The sequence below is a fragment of the Phoxinus phoxinus genome (assembly GCF_949152265.1).
Source record: "Phoxinus phoxinus genome assembly, chromosome: 12".
Taxonomy (NCBI): Eukaryota; Metazoa; Chordata; class Actinopteri; order Cypriniformes; family Leuciscidae; genus Phoxinus; species Phoxinus phoxinus.
The window spans coordinates 17,909,459-17,924,909 of NC_136887.1; the positions used below are offsets into that span (position 1 = coordinate 17,909,459).

General features: G+C 39.8%; 1 protein-coding gene across 1 annotated transcript in view; it reads left to right on the forward strand.

Annotated features, from left to right (window-relative positions):
• tenm2a (teneurin transmembrane protein 2a) overlaps nt 1-15,451 on the forward strand; it is a 292,880-nt gene that overhangs the window by 257,157 nt on the left and 20,272 nt on the right. Inside the window, exons 7-12 of the mRNA XM_079631137.1 lie at nt 2,055-2,260; nt 2,501-2,696; nt 3,910-4,011; nt 6,908-7,102; nt 9,437-9,637; nt 9,768-9,953. Of these exons, the coding sequence (XP_079487263.1) occupies nt 2,055-2,260; nt 2,501-2,696; nt 3,910-4,011; nt 6,908-7,102; nt 9,437-9,637; nt 9,768-9,953 (1,086 nt within the window). The remainder of the gene's footprint in view (nt 1-2,054; nt 2,261-2,500; nt 2,697-3,909; nt 4,012-6,907; nt 7,103-9,436; nt 9,638-9,767; nt 9,954-15,451) is intronic.

Below are 15,451 nucleotides of genomic sequence, written 5' to 3' on the forward strand. Positions count from 1 at the left end.
TAAGGGGCGGTAATATTATAATAACATACCCTTCATAAATCAGAAGGGGGCGAAATCTGATCAGTTTATTTTTTGACATGCTTGCAGAGAAAGGCCTACCAAAACAAAGTTACTGGGTTAATTGTCACTTTTCATGTTTTCTGATCAGGACCCGATATAGCACTTAAAAATGGAAAAAGTCAGATTTTCATATGTCCCCTTTAATATATTTTACAGTGTCATTTATTGTAAGTTCAAAAGATCAACGTTTATTTGAAATACAAATCGTTTGTAACATTATAAATGTATTTACCACCACTTTTGATAATGTCCTTCCTGAATAAAAGTAGCCTATGGTTGATTATAAATATATTTCATGAAATACTGGAAAATATAGCTAAACGATCAATAATAATTACAATAGACTATGTGTGTGCAATGAATATTTACTGGCTCACTGTCTTTTGGAACGGATCTATTGTGTTTTGTTGTGAAATAAAACTGGACTATTGCTTCAGCCACAGTCGCAGACTGATCGCTCCTTCCCTAAGGAAATTCTCGTCCGGCCTCCCTCGCTCTTTATTTTTCCTTTCTTTAGTTCCATTTCTCCTCTGTCCATGCTCTTACTGTATTAATGAGGGGGGCTATTTCATCTCCTGTTGCGGCTGCTCCTCCGTCCTGATTGTGTTTTCATTGTTCTTTATTTCCTCACCATTTTTCACAGGTTTTTTCTGTCAGGACTGTGGTCTCCAGTGTAGATCTGACCTGATTACAGGGGAGCTGTTTTTCGTGTGTGTGTGTGTGTGTGTGTGTGTGTGTGTGTGTGTGTGTGTGTGTGTGTGAACATCACAACCATAGGGACAGAGGGAATCTGTTGCATGCAACCTCCATTTACACTCGGCCATTGCCGCTAGCTACGAGCAAGAGATAGAGAGAATAAAAGACAGAGAGGGAGAGAGCAACCATGGATTTTCCATTAAATGAAAAGTGGATAACAGCTTGTGTGATTATGTTGGTAAACAGGATGGTGGTGTTGACATGTGGTATGAGCCAAAGCCTGAGGGTGGAGAATACACAAACTCTCACTATAGAAGAGATCTCTCCGTTGGCCTGAAAGTCCACAAACACCAGAGACAGAAAGAGAGGAGGAGAGAAAGTGAAGTAGGGGATAAGTGAAAACTCAACTTATGACTTTAAATTTCCTTGCAGCACTCTAAGAAAAAACAACAACAACCCATGAACCAGCTTGTAGAGAATATATATACATTAGTCCAGTCTTCAGTGTCACATGATCCGACCTTCAGAAATCATTTCTGAATGATCATGTGACACTGAATACTGGAATAATGGCCATCACAAGAATACATTTAGTTTAAATACATTAAAATAGATGAAGAGATTAAATGGTAATACAATTTCACATATTTAATTTAATAATATTACTGTTTTACTGTATTTTTGATCAAATAAATGCAGCCATAAGAGACTAAAATCCTACATTTCTTTCACTGATTATACTATTTCATCAGATGATGAGAATAAAGTACTTTATGAACTTTATGAACATGTTTCATGTCGACATTAAGAGTGTAGGTCTTTCTGAAAACCAGATGGCATTCGTAATCGTAGAGCCCTCACACATTTAAAAAAAATGCTGATGCCATGTGACAATTCCAATAAAGCTCAGCTTCTTATAAGGGACATTAACTTTTCATCTTTATAAGTTATTCCTCTGTTTTTCTGCGAGCTGTGTTTGAAAAAAGCTCAGATATTCAACAAAGAAGCCCCTATTCCCTCTCTCTCGGGCTCTCTGCTGTTTAACGTGATACACTCTCTGCTTTATTTGCGCTTGGTGGATACAGTGAGGTTATGGCCAAAGAGACTTCAAGAAGCAGCATTTGTGTTTTTCAGCTTCCATCAGATAAGTGTCTCCCAGAGAGAAAGCGCATTTGTGCGGTTTCCCTTTGTTTTCTGTTTTCAAAGCAACTGCCTCTGAATCCATAAACAAGGGGCAGTTGCAACACAGCCGAGGTGAGAGATTGATTTTTTGTTTTATTCCTTCCTTTCTGTCTCAGGTCCCTGGGCCGCACGCAACAGCAGCATAGATACGGGCAGCCTGGAGGTGGGCAGGCGCGTGACCCAGGAGGTGTCGCCCGGGGTGTTCTGGAGATCCCTGATGCACCTCAGCCAGCCTCAGTTCCTCAAGTTCAACATCTCCTTGGGCAAGGATGCACTGTTTGGGGTTTACATCCGCAAAGGGCTGCCGCCGTCCCATGCACAGGTGTTTATACCCACTCTATTTACAGAGAGACCACTCTGAAGTCCTTTCAGAAAGAAAAACACTCTTTCATCACAACAGCGGATCAATCAGTGATTGCACATACGTTTTATAAGTCAGCAGGTGTTAGATAAAATCTTTCATAGAGCTCGACTTCAAAGTATTTCACTGTTTGATATGTATGAATGCTGTCAAATCACTTGAGATCACAAAAATAAAAGCGTCCCCTCTCGTTCTCTGCAGTACGACTATATGGAGCGTTTGGATGGAAAGGAGAAATGGAGCGTTGTGGAGTCGCCCCGCGAGAGACGCAGCATTCAGACGGTGGTTCTGAACGAGGCCGTGTTTGTGCAGTATCTGGACCCCGGCACGTGGCACCTGGCTTTCTACAACGACGGCAAGGAGAAGGAATCTGTCTCATTTAGCACAGCTGTTCTGGGTCAGTTACTCACACACACTTTAAACTCGACATTATACATTTGCTTCCTCAAACACGCACTATACCACTCAACTGAGACGCGTTAATACAGAACGGGAAAGTACAGTATATTTCGATGATAAGCAAGCATGTAATCAAATATTCAATATAAAAGTGTTTTATAACAGGCATAAATGTTTATAAAGATATAAAAGTGAATTGTGTGTACCATTCAAAAACGTTTTAATACGTTTATTCAGCAAGGACACATTAAGTAACAGAAAAGACATTCTCTGAATTTCCTATTCATTAAATAATCATGACTTTTTTTTATCACAGATTCCACAAAAATATTAAGCAGAACTGTTTTCTACATTGTTTCTTGATCACCAAATCATCATATTAGAATGATTTCTGAAGGATTATGTGACCATGAAGATTAAAGTATTGATGTTAAAAATTCAGCTTTGTCATCACAGGAATCAGTTACATTCAAATAAACTAAAATCCAGTTATTTTTGTTATACTGTAATATTTCCACTATATTACTGTTTCACTGCAGTTTTGGTCAAATAAACGCAGTCTTATAAAACTCTAAAAATGCATTTCAAAAAATCTTGCCGACCCCAATCTTTTAAATGGTAGTTTAAAACTAATTAATGAATGAGAAAACTAAATTGCCCGAAGATAGATATTCAGAACAATTCACAAAGACATTTGTTCAACTTGTTTCATAAATGAGGTCTTATAACAGACCAGTTAATTTTAAAATATGAATAGTTTTTTTTTGTCTGTATGGAATTATAGATGAATGTGTCCTCGCCGTCCAGCAAAAGTGAAATAATTAAATAATGTCAATCTATTAATGTTAAACAATTTAATATATATCATCATCCACTTGAAATGAGATAAGCACCTTGTGGCTCTGTTCTATGAATATTCACATGCATGAATTCTGCGAATAAGTGGTGTCTCACCAATTAACCTTGCGCTAATCTAATGTGATATGGCCTACTTTCATTGCCGTGATATACTCATGGCTAATGAAATGGCGTGTGACGCTGTTTGAATGGGTTGTATCAATAATGACCAGAGACCGCCACTCAGAACTGGAGCGAAAGAGAGAGAGGAGCGATGCAGTGGAGGACAAGATGAGAGTTGTATATGGTGGTTACAGCTGTCATTACCATCAAAGTGGCCTTTTTTTTTTAGAAAGGTTTCATTCTTTTCACAGACTCTGTGCAAGAGTGTCCCCGTAACTGTCATGGTAACGGAGAGTGTGTGTCAGGAGTATGTCACTGTTTCCCAGGGTTCCATGGCATGGACTGCTCGAAAGGTAAGAAACACTCCAATTACACCCTGAACTTTGTCAAACAACAAGAGAGAGAGCATGAAAAAAAAAGTGACTAAGAGAGAGAGATAAGTGAACTATTACTCCCCTATCACTCATAGTAAATGGAGAGTGATCCATTAATTTTGTGTTTAAAAGGATAGTTCACCCAAAAAATATCATGTTGTCATCTTTTACTTACTCTCATGTGGTTCCAAACCCATATGACTTTCTTCTTTGGAAAACTATTTTTTTCCAAACTATTTTTTATAAGAATATTTGTATGGTGCATTTTTGTGTTTGACAGCCCCAGACCTTGAAAAGAGTGACTGGTAAATTCTTCAAAAACTCTCCAGTATTTGACAGAAGAAAGTCATACGGATTTACGACACGGAGTAAATAATGACAATATTTTCATTTTTGGAGGAACTGTGCTTCGAAACTGTGGATTAGTGGTTTTGCACTCATACAAGAGATTGAGGTTCTCACCCAAAATCTTTCATTGTCAACTGTGTACTTTATCAATAAAATATTAGAAGTTGCAACAACAACAAAAACATGCAGATTAAGGTCTAGACAGACATAAAGAAAAGAAGAGCACATACGATGGGGAACAGCAGTGAATTGTTGCCAGTATGGCAGGAGCAGTGGGATTCAAAGAGCTGAACACATCAAAGATGTGTGTTAATCTCAGTGGTCCCAAAGGCTCTAGACACTCAACAGCTTATTGGTATAGCCCCAGAGTCCAGATAGCTTCTAGATGAGCGCGCGTGTGTGTGTGTGTGTGTGTGTGTGTGTGTGTGTGTGTGTGTGTGTGTGTGTGTGTGTGTGTGTGTGTGTGTGTGTGTGTGTGTGTGTGTGTGTGTGTGTGTGTGTGTGTGTGTGTGTGTGTGTGTGTGTGTGTGTGTGTGTGTGTGTGTGTGACCTAGCTATACGTTTTGGGACCAATTTGATGAAATAATTCCCAACTTAATTTATAGACCATCATCAGAAGTTAATAAATACACTAAATAATATCTTCTAAAACTGCCAAAAGTTTAAGAGGTAAGAGTTAGTCTGTAGCAATTATAATTAGCTAAGAACAACAAATGTCAATGGGAAGTCCCCATTTCCCCACGTGTGTGTGTCCACACATTTAATTAATTTGCACAGTTTGGCTGACAATACACTCACTGTATTTATATACTTTCCTGTTAAGAACATACTTTAGTTGTATGACTCATTGAGAAACTGAGATCTGTGTGTTAGTTAGTCTCTCTCTCTCTCTCTCTCTCTCTCTCTCTCTCTCTCTCTCTCTCTCTCTCTCTCTCTCTCTCTCTCTCTCTCTCTCTCTCTCTCTCACCAAGGCATAAGGATGATGAATGGCAGTTCATACAGCCCAATATCTTCCATTGTTCACCTGGGAAGCTCATGATTAATAGTTTTGTTACCACAATGTTAAATTACTTCTTTTTTTTCATTACAGTTTTCTCCAACCGATCACAGCTGTGTGTGTGTGTGTGTGTGTGTGTGTGTGTGTGTGTGTGTGTGTGTGTGTGTGTGTGTGTGTGCACATGAATATATTTACAATGCACAGAGCCTTGAGACTCTCTTATTACAGAAATCACCTTAGGAAGTCTTTCTAGCCTGCTGGCTGCTTAATGGACATCTTCTCACAGACAGGGTGCTAGTGGGTAATGTAGTCTATAAGTCAAGAATATTCAGGTCCAGATTCAGACACATTCTGTTCTTATCAGGTGTGAACGTAGAACCTGTTGAATTACCATGGTTGGACCCAGTATTGGGAAGGTTACATTGGAAATGTAATAGGTTACTGATTACAGGTTACGCTATTTCAAATGTACCGGTAGTTACAAAGTAGTGTAGCTATGAACTGATTACTTTTTGATTACCGGTACGTTCTAAATTTCTAACAGACGTATTCAACTGTTAATCATTTTTAAACATCTAAACCAGGCGTGGTTAACCTTACGGTAGTACTCAACACAGATTTCTGGATGAAATTATTTTTACATTTCTAGCACTGTAACAGATTTTTATCACTCGCCATGGTGGCAACTCTCACAGGCTGATTTCAGCGGCAGATTGGATTAATGTAATTGGCAGACGTGGTGAGCTGCGAATAGTATTGCGAATAACCATCCGAATAGTATTGCTTTACTAAACAGCCTTTAAACGTGCACATCAAAAACAGGCAAAGCAACAAATTATTATTATTCAACATGTCCTAGCTTTTTACAGAAAATATTCAGATATATAACCCCCTTTGGGTTATAATTATAATTATACTTTAATGACATATATTATGGTAGTTACATGTTTTTCTTTTTGGAGTAAAACTTGAAGTACCATGACTACCATAAAACTGTATGAATATGTAATCTTCTTGTTAGCTCTTTTTTTTTAATAAATGACTTGTTTTTATCTAATTTGTTATTTTGTTTTGTTTATAACAAAGTTATTTTGGATAAAAGCTAAATAAAGAAATCTCACAATCATTTCAAAAGTCACAATAAGAGAATACCACCAATAATTCCACCAAACTGATTGTACTTGAAATTTGGTGCCTATAGCTTGAAGTTTAATTCATTATTTTACATCATATGTCCTCAATGTGAGACTTTTCTGAGCCCATTGTTATCAGATATGGATTCTGTCCTCCCATGTTCTCATTCCCTATATTACACCATTCAGAGACACATCTATGACCACAACTGCCAGCCTGTTTCTCAATCTCTTTGCAAACTTATACAGATTCTGTGGAAAAATCTCTCTCCCGATGCTGTCTCATTTGTCTCTCATGCTATTCATTATGTATTTAGAGACAAAACATGAATAAGAAAACATCAGATGTCACTCATATCAAACCATTAGTTGTTCTCTTTCTGTTTATTTCTCCAAGCGGCATGCCCGGTCCTCTGCAGTGGAAATGGGCAGTATGACAAGGGATCGTGTATTTGCTATAGCGGATGGAAGGGTCCGGAATGCGATGTTCCCATCAGCCAGTGCATCGACCCCCAGTGTGGTGGTCACGGCACGTGCTCAGAGGGCACGTGTGTTTGTACTCTGGGCTACAAAGGAGAGAATTGCGCTGAGGGTAAGTGTGTGTGTGCGTGTGTGCGTGTTTGTGTGTAGCTTGTAGACATTGTTTCATTGCCAATGGCTTAAAGTGATGGTTAACACAAAAATGAAAATTCTGTCATCATTTACTCACGTTCAAGTTGTTCCAAACCTGTATGAGCTTTTTTTTCTATCTGGGTTCTCTATTTTAAATGGGAAACGCACATTCTAGCATATTTAAACAGTCGTCTTTGGCTGTTTCCCTAGATTCTATGGTAGGGCCTAATAGGCTCCAGCAAAAACACTTCTCAGATATGAGTAAAGGCTGAGAAATATTGATCTAGATGTTGAGAACAATATCTTTCGTCTTGATTCATTTTTTGTTATCTGTAAAGTTCAGTGGCTCTTGGGTGAGACAGTGACTGGCAATAAGATAGAGAAGAAAACGAGAAGAGTCCCAGCCTCCCAGGAGTCTAAAAATGGAAAGGGAAGAGAAAGAAAAAGGCAGAGACAGAAGAATAAAGATGATGTATAAGAAGACTCGGATGAAAACAGCTAACAAACATAGAAATAGGTTGATGGAAAGCGGAGTTGATGGAAAACAGAAAGTGCTCATTACAGAGAGACAGCGATGGCAGCTAAACAAACAAATAAATAGAACAACAAAAGCCTTGCATATTAATTATTTCTGATTCTCATTCTCCAAATCTCTAATTAATTTTTGAAAGTCTGGCATCAAGTCCCCATATTAAAATGTTTAGAGGGGGATTGAAGATATTAAAATGAATAGTTCACCTAAAAATGAAAATTCTGTCATTGTTTACTCACTCTCATGTTATTCCAATCCTGTGTAACACAAGCAGAAATATTTCGATGAATGTTCATCCCACTCTTTTCAATAAAATAAAGGCTTAGTCAACAATGGGCTATTAAGCTCCAAAAAAAAGCAACATAAATAATGACAAAATGTAAGTTTTTGGGTTAGTAATATGTTAGTCAGTCAAGGTTTGTGTACACAGAGACATTAACTGTTACCAAGAAGAAATTCACTTAAAAACACATCTTAATAATATCTAATTCTAAATGAAAATTGTCAATCAGGGTTAGGTTTAGGGGATAGAAAATATCATTACTAAGAAAAAAGAAACAATAGAATATCAATGGAAAGTTCCCACAATAACAGAAAAACAAATGTGTGTGTGTAAAAAGAGTTTTTTTTAGTGGGGCACTTGGATCTTGAGGTATTGCAGATCACAAGGTCAGCACTTTTTGCTCCTTTCATTTTTTTCTGCCATTCTAAGATTTTCAAATCAGATATTCATCACAGCAGAGTCACTCAAACAATTTACCTGAAGTGCTGGTGACATATAAATCGATAGTCGTGATGTGCAGTTTCTGCAGCATCAACATTTGGCGTGAATGGCTTTATGTGCGAGAGGGGAAAGAGCGGCACTTCTGTCAGCTGAGGGGGGCTGAGACAGGGGTGTCACGCAGGGCACCACAGGGCCAGGTAATTTCTCAAATGGCTTTCTCGCACTTTTCATGGCCAGATCTCTTTCTTTCAGCAGTCGATATCAATTTTTTGAGGCACCTTGGATGAAACATGCGAGAGACAGGGTCAAAGTCAAAATAAAAGAGGAAGGGAGAGGAAGGAAGACAGACAGAGATGCTGAGGCAGGGAGAGAGAGGGTTTGAGAGGTGAGTGTGAAAGCCTCTAGACAGGAAACTGCTACTCGCACTTAGGGTGTAGTATATTGATTTTTCATGCTTAGGTGAAAGTTGTAGTATGTACTTGTGGATGCTTCCAAACTTATTTATGTGATTGATTTTTTTATTTTCTTTGTATGTTTATGTTCTCAGCATCTAAATATATACAGTAAGACTTATGGACATAGTAATTTGGTCTAATAAATAATTAAGTATAAATAAATGAGAAAATAGGACTTTGATTATTAATGATGTAGTTGTGTGGCTTTTAGTTTACATCTATTATTTTTTAGGCTAGTTTACTAACTTGTATAGTCAAAATTTATATTTTAGCGCATGAATTCATTTAAAATGTACAGTCTTTCCTATATGACTCATATTTCACTTAATAATTTTCTACAATTATGTGATGTCTAGAATAAACAATGTCCCTCAGCTAATACCAGTTTTGACTAAAAATAGCAATTAGCAAATTCATGATTGTGGTTGACACAAACTAAAGGCTTGGCCTTTAACAAACAAGGTCATGCCCTTCAATATGTCCTTTTCAATAGAAATTGTGTCAACGCAGAAGAGAAAACTAAGTTCATAAACCAATAGCATAGGGTCTTCAATATTTATGACAGATTAATCCTCACTCATGATTCTCACGTGTTGTACGCAGTTGACTGCTTGGATCCAACCTGCTCAAATAATGGGATCTGTGTGAACGGGGAGTGCCACTGTAAACCAGGCTGGGGCGGACCCAGCTGTGAGCTGCCCAGAGCACAATGCCCAGATCAGTGCCACGGTCACGGTGCTTTTATTCCAGACACAGGCGTCTGCAGCTGTGACCCCAATTGGATGGGCCCTGATTGCTCTGTTGGTCAGTCTGCATGTTTGATTGTACCCTCTGTAATACAAATGTTTTAGCATAACCTTTCATTTCATTCATCCTGATTTCTAATGTATGATGTGTCAATTGTGGCAATACTGCTCTATTCTTCTTTCCTCAGAGGTTTGCTCGGTTGACTGCGGGACACACGGTGTATGCATGGGTGGCTCATGCCGCTGTGAGGAGGGTTGGACAGGTGCGGCTTGTGACCAGCGTGTGTGCAACGCACTCTGCGTGAAGCATGGCACCTGTAAGGATGGGAAGTGCGAGTGTGAGCAGGGCTGGAATGGAGAACACTGCACCATCGGTAGGCATATGTCCATCCCTGACCCAGACTGTAACCTATTCCTGCTCCCTACACTCACCATTGCAACAGATGCCACATGCTTTGCTTATACTGTTCTCATGAACATTACATAGAGACTTTCCTCTTATCTGTCCTTGAAGCTTAACACAAGAGGCTCCTGTTTTTGGATCATCATTGTTGGTCCTGGGGCAAAATTCGTATCAACCAGTAGATTTCAGGAAAAGGGGGTTAGAACTGTTGTTAGGGTCTAGAACAGTGTTATCATTGCTCTCTCGTTTTGGGCATAGATTATGGTTTGGGAAATTCCTTCGCCAGGACCAGCAAAGGATGTTGATCTAGGAACATGACCTATTCACATGCAGCTCAGGGATTTAGGAGAACTCCAGGAAAAATGTATACTGGTGGTTCGAGTGATCATCCTTGACTAATCCATCAGGATGGGGTATAGAGTACATCACTATAAAACCTTTCCCTTTCCCAAATTCTGCTCAAAATGCTTGTGGTCCTCCTCAGAGTCTACACATTGGTGATGTTGTGCATACAGGGCACAAGCTGTAGTGGCTACAAAAGCAGGTGTTTTGTGAGCACCCATCTAGATCAAAATTATTATTTTTTCAATAGAACACCCTATGCCAGGGGCTGTCTAAAACTCTGTAGGAACATTGCCCTCCAGGAGCTGGATCAAACACCCCTGCCCTACAGTTTTGTGAAAACCACAGACACAAGTGACACAAGTACAAATCAAGTGCGTCATTAAGAGTCAGGGCCCAAATCTCTGGAGGAGAAGTTTTAAGCTTTTAGAGAATAGAGGAGAATATCAAACTAAAAATCTTCCCTTTAAATCTCTATGTAGTCATATTACCATAAGTTGATATGAGTTGTAAATAGGGCATAAGACACACCAAGGAGAAATCAGCAACAGCAGGGTCAATAGGTGTAGGAAAGATCAATGATGGCTGTGCTCAGGTGCAATAGTGTGTGGTAGTTATTGAGGATAATTAGACTGTTCCTCTGTGTGGTGTTGGACTTAGAACAGATTTAGTTGTTTGATCATGCCTCAAACAGCAGAGGCAGATGAGTGGGCTGCTGGGTAATGAACAGTCCTTGCGGAATAGCTGCGACTGATTGAAGGGAGAGGCGTCTTCACCTTTATAAGTCACACCTCTTTTTGCCTTGACTTCTCTCTCTCAAAAATAGACTCAAAATTTCCTTTTCCTTTCTATCATCATCTGTGGGCGTGTGTTTGTGCATGTTTGTGTGTTACTCCAAAGATGATCTGACAAAGACTGAAAGTGCACTGCCTTTAATCCTTCTCCCCATTGTACGCCACGACAGGAAGTCTGTTTATCGTCTCCAAACTCTTTCTGTAGGCTAAAAAACCCTTGTGCTTCCATCTTCAGTTTCCATTTTTATTTCTTAGAATTCTTCTGTTTTTAACTGATTCAAATGCTGCAAACACATGTATTCATTTGTCTTCTTGTTATGATGCATTTCTGTTCTCTCTGAATGTCCTCTCTGATGCAGACTTTTGGGATGGGAGTATTGAAGGTATTGTACCTCGTCGTACTGTGACTAGTGCTAGCTGAACTTTAGTCTGGTTGTGAGCAACCCCTCCGCCTCTGATAGCTTGGCTGCATAGCGACTGTGTGCTTCTGTTTGTAGAGTAGCCGTGGTGGATTAGAATGTTGTGTCGAGTAGGTTCATAGTGCTAGTCTGTGTTCTTCAGCGTGTGTGTTTATATTCTTGTTGTCAGCTGATGATAGTATAGCTCTAATCATCTGTTTTGCACTTTGCTGCTTTTGAAATGACCCTCTCCTACAGCATTAACTGAGCTATGAAACTGTTCAATCTGTCTGATCTACTTGGAAAGAGCAATGACTTGTCAGTCCTTCAGAACTTGGGATAATAAAACTGTTACACATATTATTTATATTTATTAATCCAAAATGTTGACCAGAACTTACAGTGCACTTATTACAGAGAAAGTCCTGCTGGAGTAACCTTGTTCAAGTTGTTGCTTGAGTCAAAGCACAATACATGAATATTAAATCTCAATGCCAATGCAACTGGTTCCACTTGAGCGGGCACCTCTTGAATGCAGTGAATACTGTGTACCTGTACAGCTCCTCTTTGCTCACCTCTGCTACACCAAATCATCATCGACTTTACGAATCTTACCGCGGGAAAGGGTTTGACTCATGAATGTTAATTTGGTGAAAAATCATGAATATCTTAAAGCTACACTGTGTAGGAATTAATCCCATCTAGCGGTGAAATTGTATATGACTACCAACTGAATATTACTTTCTAGCCCCTCCCATTCCGAGGGCGCTTTAACTCCTACGGTGGCCGTATTATTTCAAATCTGCTGGCAGTCGCGAGTAATCTCCCCCTCGCATTTGTCACGGTGCCACTGAGTGTAAAAACGCGAAAGGCGAAGCTTGAATTTCCAGGTATGTCCCTCTTTGGCTAATGTATTTTCAAGATGGACGCGCAACATGCCTTCCGCCATTCGAGCAGCTCACCCGTATGTATTATAAATGGCAGATTCTACGCTTACGAGAATACTTGATTAGTTGGTAGAAGTAATTATACATTAATGAGCACATATAGTTTTGAAAGAAAAAAGTGTTTTTTGCTAAGAATCAAATGAGCTTTGTTATCACCACAGTAATATGAGAATCCTATGCACAACAGGACCACACTCTTGAAATGCGTTGACCAAGCAATTGCATTTAACTTAAAGTCTTTCTTTTTGTAGGCATTGGTTTGTGCATCTTTGAAGAAATTCATAGAATGTGCCAAAACTTATTAAAGGAACAGTCTCCCTGGAGCAACATGAGGTTAAGGGCCTTGGTCAAGAGCACAATAGTGATGGCTTCTTGTGGCGGTTGGAACCCGGCAAACGGCAGTTAATAAACTTGAGCTGTAACCACTAGTACACCACCCCCATTCTCTTCAACTGCTAAAGGAGCAGAGTTAAAGGCTGGGCCAACTACATGACTCTAAGCAAAATAGGAATGCCTGCTTTGAAGTACACTGCAGTTTCTACTGGAGGTAGTAGAGTAGTGCTCACCAGCTCTTATCAGTCTGTTTGAGTCTGGCTTTATGTTTGCACAGAACAGAGATGCAGGAGGCAGTCATCCTACTCTCTACTTCCATCAAGTCCACCTCAGACAAAAGAGCTACATTAGAGGAAACTGCAAAAGTGGAGACAAAGATCACATAGATTTTGCTGTACCTGAGGGATGCAGATATTGCGAGTAAAGGGATCGGGAGGGAGTGGATCTAAGGTAAATGTGAAATGTCATGAGGCGTTGGTGCAGAGTGGGTCAGGAACAGCAAGCAACGTTTTTACTGCACATATTTCGGCACACGGGGTGCAGGACCACAGGAGGCATGGTAATGACTTTGTCTCTGTGCCTGCATGAGTTCCAACTCATAGGATGAATACTAATGGAGGGGTAGAGTGAGTGTGCTTTCCTTAGAAGGGAGAGTACGGTGTGTTTGCAGGGAGTGCAGGATAATGAGGAGTTTAACTGCAGGGCCCACAGTGATCACCTGAATGCTCATGCATCAGTAGATAGGAGCGAGTCTGGAACAAGAGCTAGTAATAATAGTTACTCGATTTAAATGCACATCTCTAATTGGCCGAAATTACTGCAGATTAATGGCCACTGGAGACATTGACTTTGTATGCTAGAGTATCCTGAGTGGATGTGAGTTACACTTGATCAAATGCATGATTGGCTCATGAGTGGAAACCACACCCACCCTGGGTAAAGAAGCATACAAGACAAATGCATCCCAGCTTACCAAATGCACATCTGTTCGTTGGATTTCCTTTTAAGGAATGGCATTATCCCCTTCTGCTAAAGTTCAGAAGCCATTTGTTGAAATTTAGGATGTTATTTGACTTTGTAGTAGTACATTGAACAGTATAGGTGAGGAAAACCCAGACAGAGGGCATTTAATACAGTAGGTGCTCACTCCTGTGGGACTTTATCTGTCTCTTCCTAAGGCGAATTTGGAGGATTTATGAATCTAACCTTTATTTTATGACCTTTAAAGGCAAAAGGGCTGCAGGCCAGTGGACGGGTGCCGGTTTAGGAGGAGGACTAGATTTCTCTTCTACACCATTCTTTGTCCTCCTCAAAATCCCATCCTTTAAGACATTTATTTCTCCTGCCTTTCTTTCTTTCTTTCTTTCTTTCTTTCTTTCTTTCTTTCTTTCTTTCTTTCTTTCTTTCTTTCTTTCTTTCTTTCCTTTCCACCAATACATCTGTCTCTTTCTATCCATATCTCCATCCATCAGTGGCTAACTGTTGCTATGCAGTGTGCTTCTTTCCCAATCTCACCTTTGCGTATCTCTCTCATACCGTGTGCGCTGACCCATAACTCAAGGCAATCTCAGCTCCTTTTTAAGTAGATTACAATAGAGTCAACCCACATTACTTTAGCCAGATAGCTTAATAGTTTGTGAAACCCCACTTTATTCTAGTTAGTGGGCTGAGAATCGACTGGCCTTTGGCATGAAAGAGGGGTCCTACTCAGTGCTGCCCAATGAGGAAGATCAATGGTCACCATAGATTTTGCTGTTCTGGTGTTTCATAAGTATTTGGCTGCTTAAAATGGCAGCTCCATTTAAAAGGCAATCATTGCTAAGTGACTTTTCTCTCAGCTCAATATTGCGTGACAATCGATGCATAGCAGGCTGTTAATGTGGCATCTCAAGGACCCCAGACATTGAAAATTGCATTAATTAAAGCAACATTTGATTTGAGTTACAATGGCTGAATGCGTCCCAGTGCATGCTGGGTTTTAACTCTCCTCTGATCAAGGCCATTTCTTTTTCCCTCATCACAAATCATCTGAAGTGTCACCTGTGCTAGGTCAGCTGCCAATAATACTATATAGCCTCGTGATGAAGGAAACTGGCTCCTTCCAAAAGGCTGTGTTTCCAGGGTAACCATAAGCGGAGGCTGTGACACGCTAACAGAAGTGTTAACTGCTGGAGATTAAACTCCGAGGCACCAGCAATGGTTTCTGATGACACAGTGTGGGGTCACAGCATGGATTTTGTTTTACAGCGAGGTAAGAGACGATGCCCACGGCAGTGCTGAGAATTTTAGACCGCATGTTTTATTTACACAAAACTCCTGATGACTCTGAAATGTCAGGTCACATCTCCAGGGTGCTTAATTATGGACTGGTGCGACCAAAGGAGAATAGTGCTTAGTCTTTTTTATTTCTCTTTGTGTTTGTATATCTCAGTATCTGGATCTCCCAGAGAGAGCTTCCTTAAAACGTTCACATCAATCCACATCTCTTCTTTTTAAAACTGTTGTGACGAGATTGTTTTCCGCTTTTTTCTTTTAGGGTGACTGTTTATCCCTTAACTGCATACATTAAACACCCACATACATGCCACATTTCACTCCAAAAAACCTGTGGTATATGTATCAAAGCACTTCTGTCTCTATCTATAAAACATCTTT